Source organism: Ahaetulla prasina, chromosome 2 (assembly GCF_028640845.1).
Source record: "Ahaetulla prasina isolate Xishuangbanna chromosome 2, ASM2864084v1, whole genome shotgun sequence".
NCBI classification, from domain to species: domain Eukaryota; kingdom Metazoa; phylum Chordata; class Lepidosauria; order Squamata; family Colubridae; genus Ahaetulla; species Ahaetulla prasina.
The window spans coordinates 110,933,948-110,950,537 of record NC_080540.1 but is presented as its reverse complement, the minus strand read 5'-3'; the positions used below and the strand labels follow the sequence as shown (position 1 = coordinate 110,950,537).

General features: G+C 36.0%; 1 protein-coding gene across 1 annotated transcript in view; it reads left to right on the top strand.

Moving 5' to 3' along the window:
• TENM2 (teneurin transmembrane protein 2) overlaps nucleotides 1-16,590 on the top strand; it is a 970,061-nt gene that overhangs the window by 551,180 nt on the left and 402,291 nt on the right. The window contains exon 4 of the mRNA XM_058167878.1: nucleotides 4,201-4,410. Coding sequence (XP_058023861.1) covers nucleotides 4,201-4,410 — 210 coding nt within the window. The remainder of the gene's footprint in view (nucleotides 1-4,200; nucleotides 4,411-16,590) is intronic.

Sequence of the window (16,590 nt, the reverse complement as noted above, 5' to 3'; positions counted from 1 at the left end):
GTGTCATCAATCAATATTTAAAAAGCAAGAGAATTTAGCACCTAAGTCCATGGTTGTTGTTTTTTTCTTAAACCATAAAAATCAACCAAGAAAAACCATCTGCCTGATTAGAGAGAGATCTTTCTCTGATAAAGGAGATAACAAGGACATTTTTTTTTCTAACCATAAAAAGCTGTGTGTTCCTGGTTTTTTTTTTCTTCTCCCAGTCATAAAACCACATATTTTACTCACGTGTCTTTCACCAAAGTCTTGAAATCACATAAAAATCTTGCTGGTGTGCCAATCTGTGGCCAGCTGCCCCAAAAGCAAGCCTTGTATTGTCTTTGGACCAATGAAGAGACACCTCTTTCTCAAGCAGCCAGCCTCCAGTTTTGATTTTAGGGATCTTATCCCGGCTTGGAAGAAAGGAACCCAGGGAAATTCTCACAACAATTAAAACAAAAACAAAATTACAGTACTAAAGAAACAATTTTATTTTAGCTCAGTAATTTGGAAATAAATACATGGTGGCTGGTGAGGCCTGAAGAATCTTTGTCAGATACTATCCCTTGCATTGCTAAAGCAATAGCTCTAATTAGCCAACATGCGCTACCAAAAACCACCAAGCATGATATTGGACCTTCTTTTGATTTTAGAACACAGTCATTTCTATGTTTCAGTTTCCTCACTTGCTTAAAAAAAAAAAAAAAAAGCGAAACAAATAATGAATGTAATTCAGTTTTTGCCTTGACATTTATTCCATCCACGAAATGCATAGAGGAATGATGCAAAACCACACTGCTGCTTGGAGAATCTATTCCTATGATAGATAGTTTCCTGCATGATTAGATTGTGGGGATAGGTGCCTGAGGCAGAAGAAGACATGAAAGTATTGTTACTCAGTCTCTGTCTTGCTTGGATCAGGGTGATCAGTGATGCATGATACAGTTAGGAGCTGCAGATTGTGAGTATACATAAGAGCAACTACTGCCAAAATTCTTAGCTAAAGGCTTCTTTGCTTGGTTTCCTTGGCATCTTGGCAATAACAAAAACACCTTTGAAGTTGCAGATATTTGGTTTATTTGTGATTTGTATTTCACCATATAACGTTGTCACATTCTGCCTTTAAAAACATGTAAAGCAGTTATCACTGATCCTATATCATCTTGGAAGTCTTGGATTTCAAATGGTTTATCTTTAAATTTTGAACAGCTGATATAACCTTATAAAGTTAATTTATATAATTTTAAAGTGTTTGTAACCAAACATTACTATTATATAAACCTCTCTTTCTTCAACATTTATAAGTAACAAATTGATGCAGTAGATCTTTATATGCCTCACTGACCTTGATAGTAATGTGGAGGTCACATTTCCACATGGCGAAGCAACTCCAGAGCACCTTCTCCATCTTGATAGATACAGACTGTTTTTACTCCTCCCTGAAATCAATCAAGGAGCACGTCTCCTCTGACTTCTTTTTTTCCTCTGACAGGGATGATAAATATAGGCAGGGCAAAGAATTTTCTGCCAGCTCTCCTTCCATGTTTGGAGTAAAGCAGGAAGAAAAAGGGAGAAACGGGTGGCTTCAATCAGTAGGAATTGTAACAGCAGACAAATGTCCTGACCCTGACAGATGACTTTGTTGAGTAGATGTATAATGCTGAGGCTTAAAGCATGTAAACTGCTTGGTGAGCTGGATTGAGTAATTTAGAGAAAAGAGCCTAACTGTGGCATAGAAGAATGATATCATCTAGGACAGATGGATGGGCTTGTTTCTGGCAGGAAGAACCAGTAAAAAACAGAAGTGGATAGGAATGGCATTGTACTGAATCCAAAATATATTTAGCCTTAACTTGCCCTGACAAACCAGAATTACCGGTATCTCTGTTCTTCAGTATTGACATGAATGTCTTGTAACACTGGAAAATGTTTAATCCTATGTACCATACTGAATGTGGCTGAACATTGTATCTTTTTAGCATCAAAGTATGATTCATTGTTGTACATTTCTAATAATATAATGTACAACAACTGTGAGATATTGTAATGTATGTATCTCCTTAATTATCAGATCACACTCCACGTTTAGTTACATGTTCTCTGTGGTCCATAGAATTTGGTGGCCAAGCTTCTGTTCATTCACATGTTACATGGTTCATGAAGCAACTGTATTGTAGTTAACTACTGATCCAAAATAAAATCCGTAAACAATTTGAACTTGGAGTATGTGACTGCACGTCTTTGCATTATCAATGTAATGAATTTTTCACTTCAGGGAAGGTCTTCTAGTATGTGCCATTTGCAATTACTTGTAGATAGGTCCTCTACCTATCTTCATAAGCAGAGAACCTATCCACTAGCCTTCCTCCATTTGAAATATACTCTCCCCTGAAATCTAAGAGGCATCTGCTAAATATCTCTACCTTCCCTCCATGAATGGAAAAGTCTGGATGATTTTTATTTTCTCTTGTTGTCACCTTCTCTCCTTTCTGCTCTTTTATATTGCTTTTAACTTATTACTTGCATTATGGTACTTTTATTGTTCTATTGCAAACCATTTTGTAATTTACACTAATGGGAAGCAGAACATTAAACAATGATTATACCCAACCACACAACTGCATTATTGATGGTATAAGAAATACAGTTGAAATGAATTTCCCACAAACAGGAAAACAACGTTATTGTTGTTTTGTTGTTGTTATTTTGAGTCATCTGGATGTTTTGCTTTGTGTTTTCCGCACTGAGGATATACTGCATATAAAACGCTGTGGTTCCTACCCTCTGGGTTCTTTTCCTGGATAGAATGGGAAGAAAATATATTTGTTACTTCTAACTTTTGAACGCCAAGGGATTTTCTTTTTTAGCAAATTAATGTATTGGATAAAAAAGATTATACATTTAAAACTAATCATAGGTAAATCTGTTTTGGGGGGGTGAGAGAGCAGTTTGCTTACCTAAATGAGGCCACAATCTCTCTGAGACATCAGACAATTTACATGTGAGTATCTTTGATCCTGTTTGGATGCTAAATTCCTAGGTGGAAATAAGTGGAGGTCACTGAAAAATTTAAAAGATGGCATCTTTATTCCTTATTATCACACTACCTGTTCCTAAATTCTTTAGTAAATTGGCCACAAAGATGATTTGAAATCTACATCTGATGCAGAAATCTGTGGCCCATATCAAAACGGGCAACAAGAAAAACATTTTATTTTGTTTAATTGTCCAGACTGCTGATTAACTAGTACCTTCAGTTAAAGATGCAAATTGTCTATACTTTGTATGATTGAATCTCTTTTTTTGTATATGCCCTTCTTCTCTAAGGCTAAATGTCTTCTTTCAATGCTTTTGTTTTCATATTGGATTAATGGAATTAGGATTAATTATTATTAGAGTAATAGCCTCAGGTGTTTTCTGGTAGATGCTAGGATTCCTTGTAGCTTCCCATCCAGGAAATACTATTTTGGCACCTTTATTGTGACTGTATTTTTCTTCGAAGCATTTTTAGAGTTAGATATGGTTTCTTTGAATTAACTTGGAAATTACAGGAATTCCAAAATCTAGATAAATGTATACCTTAACTTTAGTTAAATCTTACAATTGAGATAATTTTTCTATAATTTAAAAGCAGGCTGCGTTTTTATTATGATTAAGATTGTGATTATTATTCTCTTTTTCTGACTGTTCCATACCAGTCTCAATTCTTTTTGCTTTTACTATACCACACTGCTGTTGCTGCTGCTAAAAATGGTCAAAGTAATATGCTTATCTCAATTGCACAAAGTGAGTGAAAACCTCTATGGCCAAAAATATGTGGCATTGTTTTTACAACAGGTTAAAAGATCCTTTTTGCCTTTTGTTGTCATTTCTTTTTTTTTTAAGTTACTATTTGTTTGAGTTGAAAACTGAGTTTTTTAATGGCTTAAAATAAGCCAGTTTTTCTAACATTAATAATAGCGGTCGTTGTTGATGATGTTGTTCTTAGTTCAGTATAAAAAAGACAAGTTACAAAATGTTTCCCAAGTGGAACTATATTCTTCTATTGTGGCCAAAGGATAATTATCATTCCATGAATCTCTTTGAAAATATAATTGATGGCAAATCAATTGATGGATGCACTTCCTTGCTGTTGTTTTTCTAAGCAGATTGTGTTCTGTGCAATATGGCATTATTCATCCAGCATCAGAAATTTTATCCCTTTGTCCTCTTTTTCAGGTCGTCCCATTCCACCTACGTCCTCGTCTAGTCTTCTCCCATCTGCTCAGCTGCCCAGCTCTCATAATCCACCACAAGTTAGCTGCCAGATGCCCTTGCTAGACAGCAATACTTCTCATCAAATTATGGATACCAACCCTGATGAGGAGTTCTGCCCAAATTCATACCTGCTAAGAGCATGCACAGGGCCACAGCAAACTTCCAGCAGTGGTAAGGAAATGTTATCTGTTTATAAATATTATGCTTATACGAACACAATTCTAATTGTTACAAGAACAGTGGTTCAAAATAGGGACACTAAGGGAAATGAAGATATATTTATCTGTGAATTTGTTGTGGTTTGAGAACTTTATTAAAGTCTGATACTTCGATAAATAGATATTTGTTGTTGTCAAATTTCATTTTTGGGTTTCTTCTGAATTAATAGTTATCTTCATAAAACTGAAACTATGAATGCATTTTATTACTTGATGAACATTGCCTTGTAGAAATACCGTATTTTTCGGAATATAAGACACACCTTTTGCCCCCAAAAAGAGGGTGAAAATCTGGGTGTGTCTTATGCCCCAAATGTAGCCCTGCCCAGCAGGTATCAGAGGCTGAAAAAAGCATCAGAAATGAAGCTTCAGAAAAGAAGCCCCTAAACAGAGCTTCAGAAAAGAAGACCCCAAACAGAGCTTCAGAGGCTTTTTTTTCTGAAGCTGTTTTGTTTCAGAGGCAGAAAAAAAGCAAAAAAAAGCAAGCTCACAACCAAGGAACCTGTTGCTAAAATTCATCTCTGGGAACAGTTGATTGAGGGTATCCCGCCTGCCAATCAGCTTTTTTCTTATTTTTCTCCCCCAAAACTAAGGTGCATCTTATACTCTGAAAAATATGGTATATACAAAAGGTATTGCACTGCTTTGCACATTTATAGAATAGTACATTGCCTTCCAAAATGCAAAATGTTATGCTGGCCCTATTGTAATATCTTTTATATTTTCATATTTGTTGTATTTCTTTCAGTTTTCTATCAGAATTGCAAGTAATACTAACTTTCAACCTTTTATTAATATTGATATCTCTCAAATTATAATGATTTATAAAATATTTAGGCTGCGTTGTAAATGAGGAAATAGGTTCTATCCTGAGTATCTCCATTTTGGGGGAAATCCTTCTACTCCAATCAGATATTCTAAAAGCAGCGTGAACTTTTTTAGATAAAGTAGGATGAGGGAGGACTAGATCAGACAGAGGGTGCACTGACAATTTGATTGCAATGTGATTTTTCCATTTCTATACTTTACAAATTTTCAAAATATTTGAGAAGTTGCATTAGGTGTTTGGGAATTCTGTTAATATTACTGATTTTGCTTCTTTGGCACATTTTTCTTGGCTGTGCATAAATCATTCAAACAATTTTAAAAGGAAGAAGTAAAGCATTTTAAATTACAAATTTAAATTACAAAAAAATGACAAGCAGGATACAAAATAAGGACCACTACTAAATAAATAAATACATAAATAAGCAGTAGAATAGGGGTGTCAAACTCAAGGCCCATGAGCCAGATCCAGCCCAGGGGGCCACTCTGGAAATAACAAAGGACAGGCCCATGGTGCCCTCCCGAACTCTGTTTTCGCTGACAGAGAGTTGCAGGAGGCCGTGCCAGCCAAAAACAGAGTTCGGGAGCCCGTTTTTGCTGGCAGAATGCTCAGGCCACCACAGGCGCCCCTGACATGAGTGATTTCAAGCTGGCCATGCCCACCTCGTCTGCCCGAGATCAAACACAACCCTGATGTGACCCTCAATAAGTTTGACATTGGAGTAGAACAATGAAGTTTCAAGAACATTTTTAAAATGTCTATGATAATAATAAAATTAAAGGGGAGAACATCCATGGGAAAGTTTTGTTGTTGTTACTTCCTGCCTTGGCTCTTCTGATTCAATTTTCTTGTTATGTTATTCTTTTATATTCCACAGTATGCTTGTTATCGTATGCTATTCTTATGTCACAATAATTAATGAACATAAGATCTGTAATTGGTAAGCACACTGCTGTTTTGCCTGAACACATATTACAAGAAACTGCTTGGCCAGCAATTTATGCCCTCTAAAGCTGAAAAAAATTATGTAGAGCCAGAAATCTGCATTTGGCAGAAGAAAACAAAACAAGATTTCACAAAACTCTGGTGATTCTTTTTCTTTTAACATGTCCTCATATATCAGAATGATAAATCTGATAAATCTTAAGTTGCAATTCTAAGCACATACATGGAAGTTTAAAGTTATAGTTATGGTGCTTGCTTATAGATAAATCATTCTAGAATTGAGGCTTTCATGAAGTCTCAAAATAATGAAAGAAAAGCACTGTTAGATCAAAGTGAACAGCTATCTAGGTCAGCAACTTCTTTCTTAAAACAATCAAGTAGAGGCATCTGAGAAGCAAGCATGACATGATGGCAGTAGCAATCTTTTTTCCTCTCCAGTTACTAAAGTCTGCTCTGTCTGGAGTATGATATAGTGCCCATTGAGAGACTTCTTCATTATGAATATAACCCCCTTCTTTAGCCAGTAATATAACTACTTTTTGTGCCAGTATATGACACTAATTACTTAAGAAATGCTCCCTTAGGATTGACCTGTGTCACTATACAGTCGGTATTATTGGATCACTTTTAACATTGTGAAAAATCAGAAAAAGAAAAGAAAAAAACTTTCCAGCCAATTTAGCTAAACCATCTGCCCAAAACACAGATGAACACCTCTTTCAAGGTGTTCCTATCCTGTTAAAGTACAATGAAATTTTCCAGAGTTCTGTCTGCTTTTGGCTCTTTTAGAATGAATTTCTAAAGAATGTAGAATGTAGAATTCTAAGATTCTAATTCATTCATTCTAAGAATGAATTTCACTTTCAACTTGCTGTTTTTCTCACGGTAGCCAAAGTAGTGTCCTGCTGCAAGTTCCACCCTTTATATATGTATGTGGGCAGGGCTTTGGGCACCTTTCCTTTTGTTCCCCCCTTTTCCCCCCCTCCACCAGTACTGTTGAATAGTACCTTTCTTGAAATTTTCTTGCTCCTTGCTGGACCGTTAGAAAAGTTGAAATGGAGTATGACCCTCATCTATTGATACTGTCCTATCCCAGGGTGAAGCTCAGCAATAATCAAGACATTCAGCTGGTTTCATAGTGGAACTAGGAAAACACTTAGAATTTAATCTCTGTTAATTAGTGTATAAAATTATATTTCTCTCAGTTTTCACACATGCTGGGTGAAGAGAGGCTTTCTGTTTATTAACTGACTGCCATAGTAGATGTTGCCTCCTACCAAAATTTTTACTTCTATTTCCCGGATATGCATTCTCAACCATGGGATATCCTACCTTTCTTAGGACAGCTAGACACATTTACAACCCATTTACATCTTCTTATTTTCTAAGAACACCTATGGGGAATCTAGATTAAATATTAGCTAGTTAAAAAAAATGTCAATACAGAATCATACTGATTCATATTGTAAATTTTTTCACCCAAATGAGAAATTTGTCTGATTTCTCCATTTGTCTGATTCTTAAACTTTAACCAAAAAAGGATTAATCTGAGCAATCCACCTTCTTACACTAAATAGACCATCATAAAGTTGCATAATACTGTCTGGCTCATATGTTGATCAGTCCATCATATGAGTATATTATTCTGAAAGACCAGACTTTAAAAAGGTAGATAGTTAGTTAATTAGTTAGTTAGATAGATAGACAGACAGACATGTGTGTATTCATTCATTCATTCATTCATGCTTGCTTGCTTGCTTGCATGCATGCTTTCAATCATTTATTTATTTATTTATTTATTCATTCATTCATATATATGGAACAATAAATGTGAAAAATATACAGTATACCTCTGAATTGCCATTTGTTATTTCAAGTTTTAAAATGGTTTTTACTCTATGAAGCAACATGGAATCAACTCTTTTATTCTGAATATTTTACTCCACCAATTAAAGTGATCATATATATTATGATGCTTACAGTATATATATCTGAATTCTCCAATGTACATGTGCATGTATTTCCAGCACAACCTGTCCTTTGATTTCATCAGAAATTCTAGTCTATTTTATTATGCTGTCCATCCTGATCTAATTTTGGACATTAATAGAATTCTAAAACACAAGAATTGTGTTTTCTTCAGCTGGGTTAGTGTTTTTTGTTATTGGAATTCCTTCTTTTAAATTCTATCAATAAATAATTATAATTGTGCATGATGTATGCAAAATGTGTCCTGCAGGATAAAAAAGTATGTTTTTCCAGTGCTTTACATTATGACTATTCAAATATGAGAAAAAAGTGTTGCCGGCAAAATACTCAAAATTGGGATCACTCTCTACATACAAGTATTGGTTTTTAAAAAATAGTTCTCAAATGCTTTTATAGAAAAAAAAATACTGTAATAATTCTTTCTATATTGCTAGGAATATGTGCCATTTACAAAACAGCTTGTTTCTGTATCTAATATTAATTTTATTTATTTTTTCTTAATAAACAATTTATCATATTTATTTATTTATTTATTTTTCAGATTTATATACCGCCCTATCTCCCTAGGGACTCAGGGCGGTTCACAGGCAATTAAAAGCAAACATATAAATACAATTTAAAATAACACATAAAAAACTTATTCAATAGCCAAATTATTAAAACAATATAAATACTAAGAACCCCATTAAAACCAATAAATTTAAAAACTAACCCAGCCCCGCGCAAATAAATAGGTGTGTTTTGAGCTCGCGACGAAAGGTTCGGAGGTCTGGAAGTTGACGAAGTCCTGGAGGGAGTTCGTTCCAGAGGGTGGGAGCCCCCACAGAGAAGGCCCTTCCCCTGGGCGTTGCCAGACGGCACTGCCTAGCCGACGGCACCCTGAGGAGTCCCTCTCTGTGAGAGCGGCCGGGTCGGTGAGAAGTATTCGGTAGCAGCAGGCGGTCCCGTAAGTAACCCGGCCCTATGCCATGGAGCGCTTTAAAGATTGTCACCAAAACCTTGAAGCGCACCCGGAAGGCCACAGGTAGCCAGTGCAGTCTGCGCAGGATAGGTGTCACGCGGGAGCCACGAGGGGCTCCCTCTATCACCCGCGCAGCCGCATTCTGGACTAACTGGAGCCTCCGGATGCCCCTCAAGGGGAGCCCCATGTAGAGAGCATTGCAGTAATCCAGACGAGACGTCACGAGGGCGTGAGTGACTGTGCATAAGGCATCCCGGTCTAGAAAGGGGCGCAACTGGCGCACCAGGCGAACCTGGTGGAAAGCTCTCTTGGAGACGGCCGTCAAGTGATCATAGCCTATCTATCTGCTGGTATCTGGCCAAATAAAGATTGATTGATTGATTGTTTGTTTATAGCCTATATTTTTATAATTTGAGGTACAATAAACAAACTTTATATTTTTATCCTGTTTATTGCTCCTTTTAATCACAAAATCCAAGCTTGTCATTATTATGGATATAGGAGCAGGAGAACAGATGAGGTTCCTTATTAGATTTTGAAATTAAAAGGTTTTAGATGACATCTATCATGTTTATGGGTAGATTGTTCTGATTGTTGCTCTAATTTAACAGATGGCATTGTTATGTGTAGGTTTAAAATAATTCTGTATTTGTGAACTATTATGTTGGTCACATTGTGTTTAATAAACTAGCACTTATGGGAATGAGTGATCCTTCTAGATGAAATATATACTTACATTTGTGTTAACCTGAACAATTAGATACTAATTTCTAAATTGGTTTAGATGACTCTTTCCAAGGATAAGATAATAGTTATCTTATTACATTGCCCTGCACCCTTTATGCTAACTGTTTTTCATATATGTGAAAAATTCATATGCTTAAAAAAATACCTAATCAAATCTTCCATCAGATAAGCAATCTATTGTTGATATTATGAAGACCTTTAATCTACAATAAATCTTTATTAGAACTCATCAGAGCTTCCAGTTTGAGAGAAATTAGATTACAGCTCTTAAAATGACATTACATCATTGGGGTGACTGGCTTATCATTTGGTGAAGTGACATCAATCATAAGTAACATAACTACATAGCAAATAAATTCAACCCTTTTCACTGCAGTTTAGTGACACTGTGATGACTCAAACTGCAGACTAAAATAAAATGGAAAAATGAACTTTCTTTGAATGCAAAACTAAGCTAATTGAATATTTTATTGAAAATACTATTTGGTAGATGCAGAAATTAGTATATAATATGTAACATTTCTCATTCTCATTTTTCTTTTATTGATCAGTATTCTGTTTGGAACAATATATGCGTGTGTGCTATCATGAAGAAATATAGGGTGTACAAATAGTATAATTTATTTTGTTAATGACATTTTTTGACAACATATGAATAAAGATTAATGCTCAGATTTAAAGTCCTGTGTTTGCTCTAATAAATCAACCCAAGTTTTGTTGAAGAAAGTACCTCCTAAGTAAGAAAAGCAAATACTATAATCCTACTGGATTATTTCATTACCACCCCACAGAATTGCCTATGAAATGTCAGCTAGATCTTAACCACTAGATTCTGACAACCCAGAGAAAACTGACTAAAAACAATACAATGGGCACAAACAAAGTGGAAATATATGTACTGTATACCATTGCAGTCAAATAGGGGTTTTAGAAGAATATGAATAGCTTTGAATATAAATAATTGGGGAAGAAGGGCATCCACAGTGAGGATCAAGTGGATCACGATGACAGACACAACCACAATCAAGGCTCTGCCCCTTTATAGAAATGGCTGGGACGTCAGTCTGCTGTAATCCTTTTGGACCTCTTGGCCTCAGATTTACAGATGCTTCTGGACTTGCATGGAAGTCTTTAAGATTTGCTGTTAAATTAGCCACAGCTTTGCTAGTGAATGTTAATCATTCTCTGGAGCTTCATCGGGCTTTTTTTCTCGTTCTGTCTTCCGAGTGCAGTTGATTTCCCTTTTGCCCTTTTCTATTTCTTTCTCCTTTTTCTCAAAGAAGGCTGGAATGGGTTCTAGTATTCCTGTATTTATAAAATGGTAAAGCTGGAAGAGAGCATAAAGGTCATGGGTCCCCTGGCAGGGAAGATTAGAGAATTTTTGACACATGAGCCTCCAGCCTCTGAAGACTTCTGATGAAAGACCTAAAGGTGCTTTTTCAAAAGGCAACTGAACTTTCTTTGTTTTTGCTGCTTTTTCTAAGAACTGAAGAAGCTTCTTGAATGTGAAGCAAAATGTCTTCAAGCAAAAACAAAGGAAGTCTGTGCTTGCCTTTTGAAAAGCACCTTTGGGAGAAATGTGACCAGGATTATTGAGAATCTCCATAAATTCTGATGAAAAAATTCGCAACAATCATGTGGCAGTCTGTTTCATTAACTAAAAAGTTTGAATACCTAGGAAATTCCTTCTGATACTTCATTTGAACCTGTTTCCTTATAATTTTAACTCGTTGGTTCTATACTTGCCTTCTGTATGCCAAATACACACACAAACCATCTCTCTCCATACGTACACACATATACCTGCATTCTTCTATCATATCATTCTTCAGTAATTTCTGTCTATAAGCTAGACCCACACCTTTTAATTGCTTCTTATGGAATTTGTTTTCCAAACTTTCACTTTCTTGATAGCCTTCCTGTAAATATTCCAATTTCACTATTATTTTAGAACTGTGATGCTCAATACTTCAAGTAGGGACTGATAAGACAAATTACAGCAGACCAATGACTTTCAAAGATCTGAATTTCTATCCTTCTATTAATGCATCCTAAGATACCATTTTCTTTCTTAATAACTTTATTAGTGTTCTGGTTCCTGTTTATCTTGTAGTTGATAAGACAGCCATATATAATATTATATTACCTTTCTCCTGCTAAATCCCATTTCAGCTCACTTCTGAAACGGTTTAGATCTGTTTTTAATAACTTCTCTTCACTCTAAAATACCAGCTATGTATCATCTGCCCATCTAAGTGTCCCCTTAATTCCTTCATCAAAGTAATTGGTAAAACTATTGATCAGCAAGGGCTCCGGGAAAGAGCTGTGTAGCACTCTTCCCTCCATTCTAAAGTGAAGCCATTAATGATCATTCTTTGGCTGCAGTCATTTAGCAAAATGTGAGTGGTATTATATAACCCACATTTTAGTATTTTATGAAAGAACTTATTATGGTGCACTCTGTTGAAAATGTTGATGAAGCAACAGATACACTTTGTTGACACTGTCTTGGTTGTCAGCCATTCAGTTGTGTTCAACCTTTGGCCATTCTATGGATCAGCACTTTCCCTGACTCTGGGTCATACTGCCTTTTCCAATCCACCATGGGAACCCTGGTGTCATCTTTAGTAATGTCTAACCAACAGGTTCTAGGACAGCCCCCTCTTCTTTTTCTGCTGATCACTCCAGCATGATTGACTTTCTGAGTGAATCATCTCGCATGATGTGGCCAAAGTGTGATAGCCTTTGTTTGGCAATTCTGGCTTCGAGTAATATTTTTGGTGAGGTTCAGTCTAGGATTTCTTTGTGATTTTTACAGCCCAGTGGATGTGTAGCACCATAGTTCAAAGGTGTCCACCCTTCTCCTATCTGCCTTTTTCAGAGTCCAGGTTTCGCAGCCATGAGTAGCAATTGGGGGGGGGAAATGTGTTGATTACAATATTCTACAATTTTCACTGGTTTAATAAGGTAGTGTCTCTATCAAAAAAGGAGATGAGCTTCATTTGGCATAATTGGTTTGCAGCATTTCCATGCTGACTTCTATTATTTATAGCTTCCAAGTACTTATAAATATATTACAAGATAGTTTATTTCAGGACCTTGCCCAGTTCGGGGTCAAGCTGACAAGTCTGTAGTCTCTGAGGTACAACTTTTCCCTGTTTGAAAGATGGTCTTTGCCCTCCTCCTGGGACTTTGCTAATCCTCTCAGAGTTCTTAAACATTATCAGGAATGACTCTGCAATCATTTATGAGTGTTCTTTCACTAACTTGGATTTCAGTAATCTGGGTGTGGAGACATTTAAATTAGCTTCTCTTCTCCTTCCCTTAAATCTACTATTCCGTTGTTTCCCCAATAGCATAATGATAACTGGCCAGGTTCCATTTCCCTTCTGTGAGAGAAGACAGGGAAAAATGAGTTCTGTCTTTTTGCCATCATCCATTATTGATTCATTACTTGCTTTTCATAGTGGATCCAACCTGGGATCAAGTCCAGGATAGCAGAATTATTTGATCTTCTTTCTGTATTGGAGAGCAGTTAGCATGTGAGGCAAAATCATCAGTAAATGTAAATAGTGAATCAATTCATTTTATAATTGATATGCTTTATTTTATAAACAATTTATTTTAATGAACAAATTATTCAATTTATATCTTTCTATACTTTTTTTTTAAGCTGGCTCTACTCTTTTGGAGAAGAATAGCCTTCTGAAAGTATGCACACATACCTACAGTATATAAGTATGTCACATGCATAGTTACCCACATATACATTTACTAAGCAAAGGTCTGTAGGTGATTCTCCAGGAGTTTTTTCAGATGGTGTTGTTGTTTCAGATGGACAAGATTGTGAGGCTGGATACTATACAGCAGTTATGTGATGTGTGTGTACACACACACACACACACACACACACACACACACACAAATATATGCTGCTTGGGGGTTGTCTTAAATGCAGAATCATATTTTGCATAAATACTGTAACTTGAAAATAGGAACATATTCTTTGTGCTTCGATGGTTGCCACATATTTTCTTCAAGGCCATCACTTGTAAAAGATAGTCTTGAAGAAAACATGTTTCAATCATCAAAGTAGCCAACAGGAGACCATGAAAAATGTTTGTCATCTGGCCATTTGTATCAGCTTTCTGTGATCTTCCCACCTTTCTAAAATTTGGGGCAAGGGATAATCCCTGCCCCTCCCCACCCCCGTCCGTGCCTTCTTCTCAGGTAAATACTGAAGTCTACAGATAAGGTCAAAACAAAATACAAAGTTTTAAATATCAAAATAATAATAGAACAAATTAAAAGTGGAATGCTGGATAAAACGTTTAAGTCTTCGTAGATTTTTAAATGCTGACCAACTGGAGGCCAAAGAACAAAGGGCACTATATAACCTGTCATCCACTCAGGAGAAGGGCATATCCCCTGTGCAAGATAAATGATTTCATGGAAGGTCATTATCAGAATAGCCTATCCTGCTGATTGTAATGGTTGAACAGGGAGACATAGTCTGTCATGTAGTCAGGATGTAACTTTTGAAGCATTCAGCAGTTTAACACTAAGATCTTAAATTGTGCTAGTAAGCAGTTGACAGCCAAAATTTTTGATACAGGTATCAAATGATCTCAGTACTTTGCAACAGGTTGTTGGATAGAGGTTAAGCAGGATAAGGGTCAGGCCCAAGAGCATAGACAACACAACAAAGTGCAATTGAGTTCAATCCTTTATTTGCTTGCACCAAATGGACAGAATCTTATTAAATTAATTCTATAATTTTCTAACCAATTAGATATCCCAAGAGATTCTAGGATGAGGCCTCTTCCTCTGTCCTCCATCCACTTTAGAACTGCACAGCTTTTTAATCTGGGCTTTTCTCCAGAAAAGCTTTGTGTTACCAAAACTCTATGCCACTGCTTCTTTAGATGCACATTCCATCACAATAGGGGACAAGATTGAATTCTGTTAGACTCCATGTAGCCTAGATTTCAAGGAAAGACTGGAACTGTTTCAAAATAGTTGACCCAATTTCTACTTATGTCAAAAGGGTATCATGCTGAGTGGTTGTAGAACTAGGAAGAACACCAAGTGTCATGCTGTCTGTGAAAATAACACATAAGAATGTTACAGTTTATAGAAGCTTGCTCTAGAAATTGTTGCTTTTTCTGCTATCAGGCTAAATTCAGTACTTGATAATCACTTAAGAAAGGACCTTTTTAAACAGGCTAGTACCACATGGAGTAATTGAGGATTAGGTCATAAAGTGCATGCGTGAACAAGAAAAGAAATCCCATATCTAAAAATCTAGAAAAGCATAGTATAACAGGTGTCGGGAGCATTGAAAAGCAGACAGTTCTTTATAAAATATTTGATGTGTAGAGCATCAGTGCATTCTTCCATTATCTTCTTCCACTCAGAGTCCATGACCCTAGATAGAATAGAATAGAATAGAATAGAATAGAATAGAATAGAATAGAATAGAATAGAATAGAATAGAATTTTTATTGGCCAAGTGTGATTGGACACACAAGGAATTTGTCTTGGTGCATATGCTCTCAGTATACATAAAAGAAAAGATACCTTCAACAAGGTACAACATTTACAACACTTAATGATAGTCATAGGGTACAAATTTAACACTTAATGATATAACACTTAATGATAGTCATAGGCTACAAATAAGCAATCAGGAAACAATCAATATCAGTATAAATTGTAAGGATACAAGCAACAAAGTTAAAATCATAAGTGGAAGGAGATGGGTGATGGGAACAATGAGAAGGTTAATAGTGCAGATTTAGTAAATTGTTTGACAGTGTTGAGGGAATTATTTGTTTAGCAGAGTGATGGCCTTCGGGAAAAAACTGTTCTTGTGTCTAGTTGTTCTGGTGTGCAGTGCTCTATAACATCGTTTTGAGGGTAGGAGTTGAAACAGTTTATGTCCAGGATGCGAGGGGTCTGTAAATATTTTCACAGCCCTCTTTTTGAATTGTGCAGTATACAGGTCCTCAATGGAAGGAAGGTTGGTAGCAATTGTTTTTTCTGCAGTTCTAATTACCCTCTGAAGTTTGTGTCTGTCTTGTAGGGTTGCAGAACCAAACCAGACAGTTATAGAGGTGCAGATGCTGTTATACTATATTCACTATATTCTGTTTCTAGACAATTTTTTAGGTATGGGATTCTTTTTTTCTTTTTGTCCAAATATGCAGTAAAGTCAATAGGAAAGATCCAGATCTAACTTCTGATCTAAATCCTCCCCCATTTTTTCCCCCTTTTAAGTATATCCTATAAAAAGCACTGAAAAATGTTATATGAACAATTCTTCTGCATCATCCAGAATTCAGGTCTGAGAGTGGTAAATCAGGCAACTCTGAGAAGCCCCAGTGCAAGACATGAATATAATAATGCCTTCTGGCTTGCATTTTTTAGTGGTGAAAGACATGCTATATAATTGTCATGACTAGTAGCCATTAATATGTATCACCACAAATCTGTGCATCTATCAGAAACAGGCCAAAGAAAAATTTAGAAAAGTACAGTTCTAGAGATACAAAATTCAAGATGAATTGCAAAATGAAGAATTGTTTCATTCCATGACAAATTGAATATCCATTTGTACTGACATCATATAGAGATTTTGTCATCTATCAAAAAATGGAATAGAA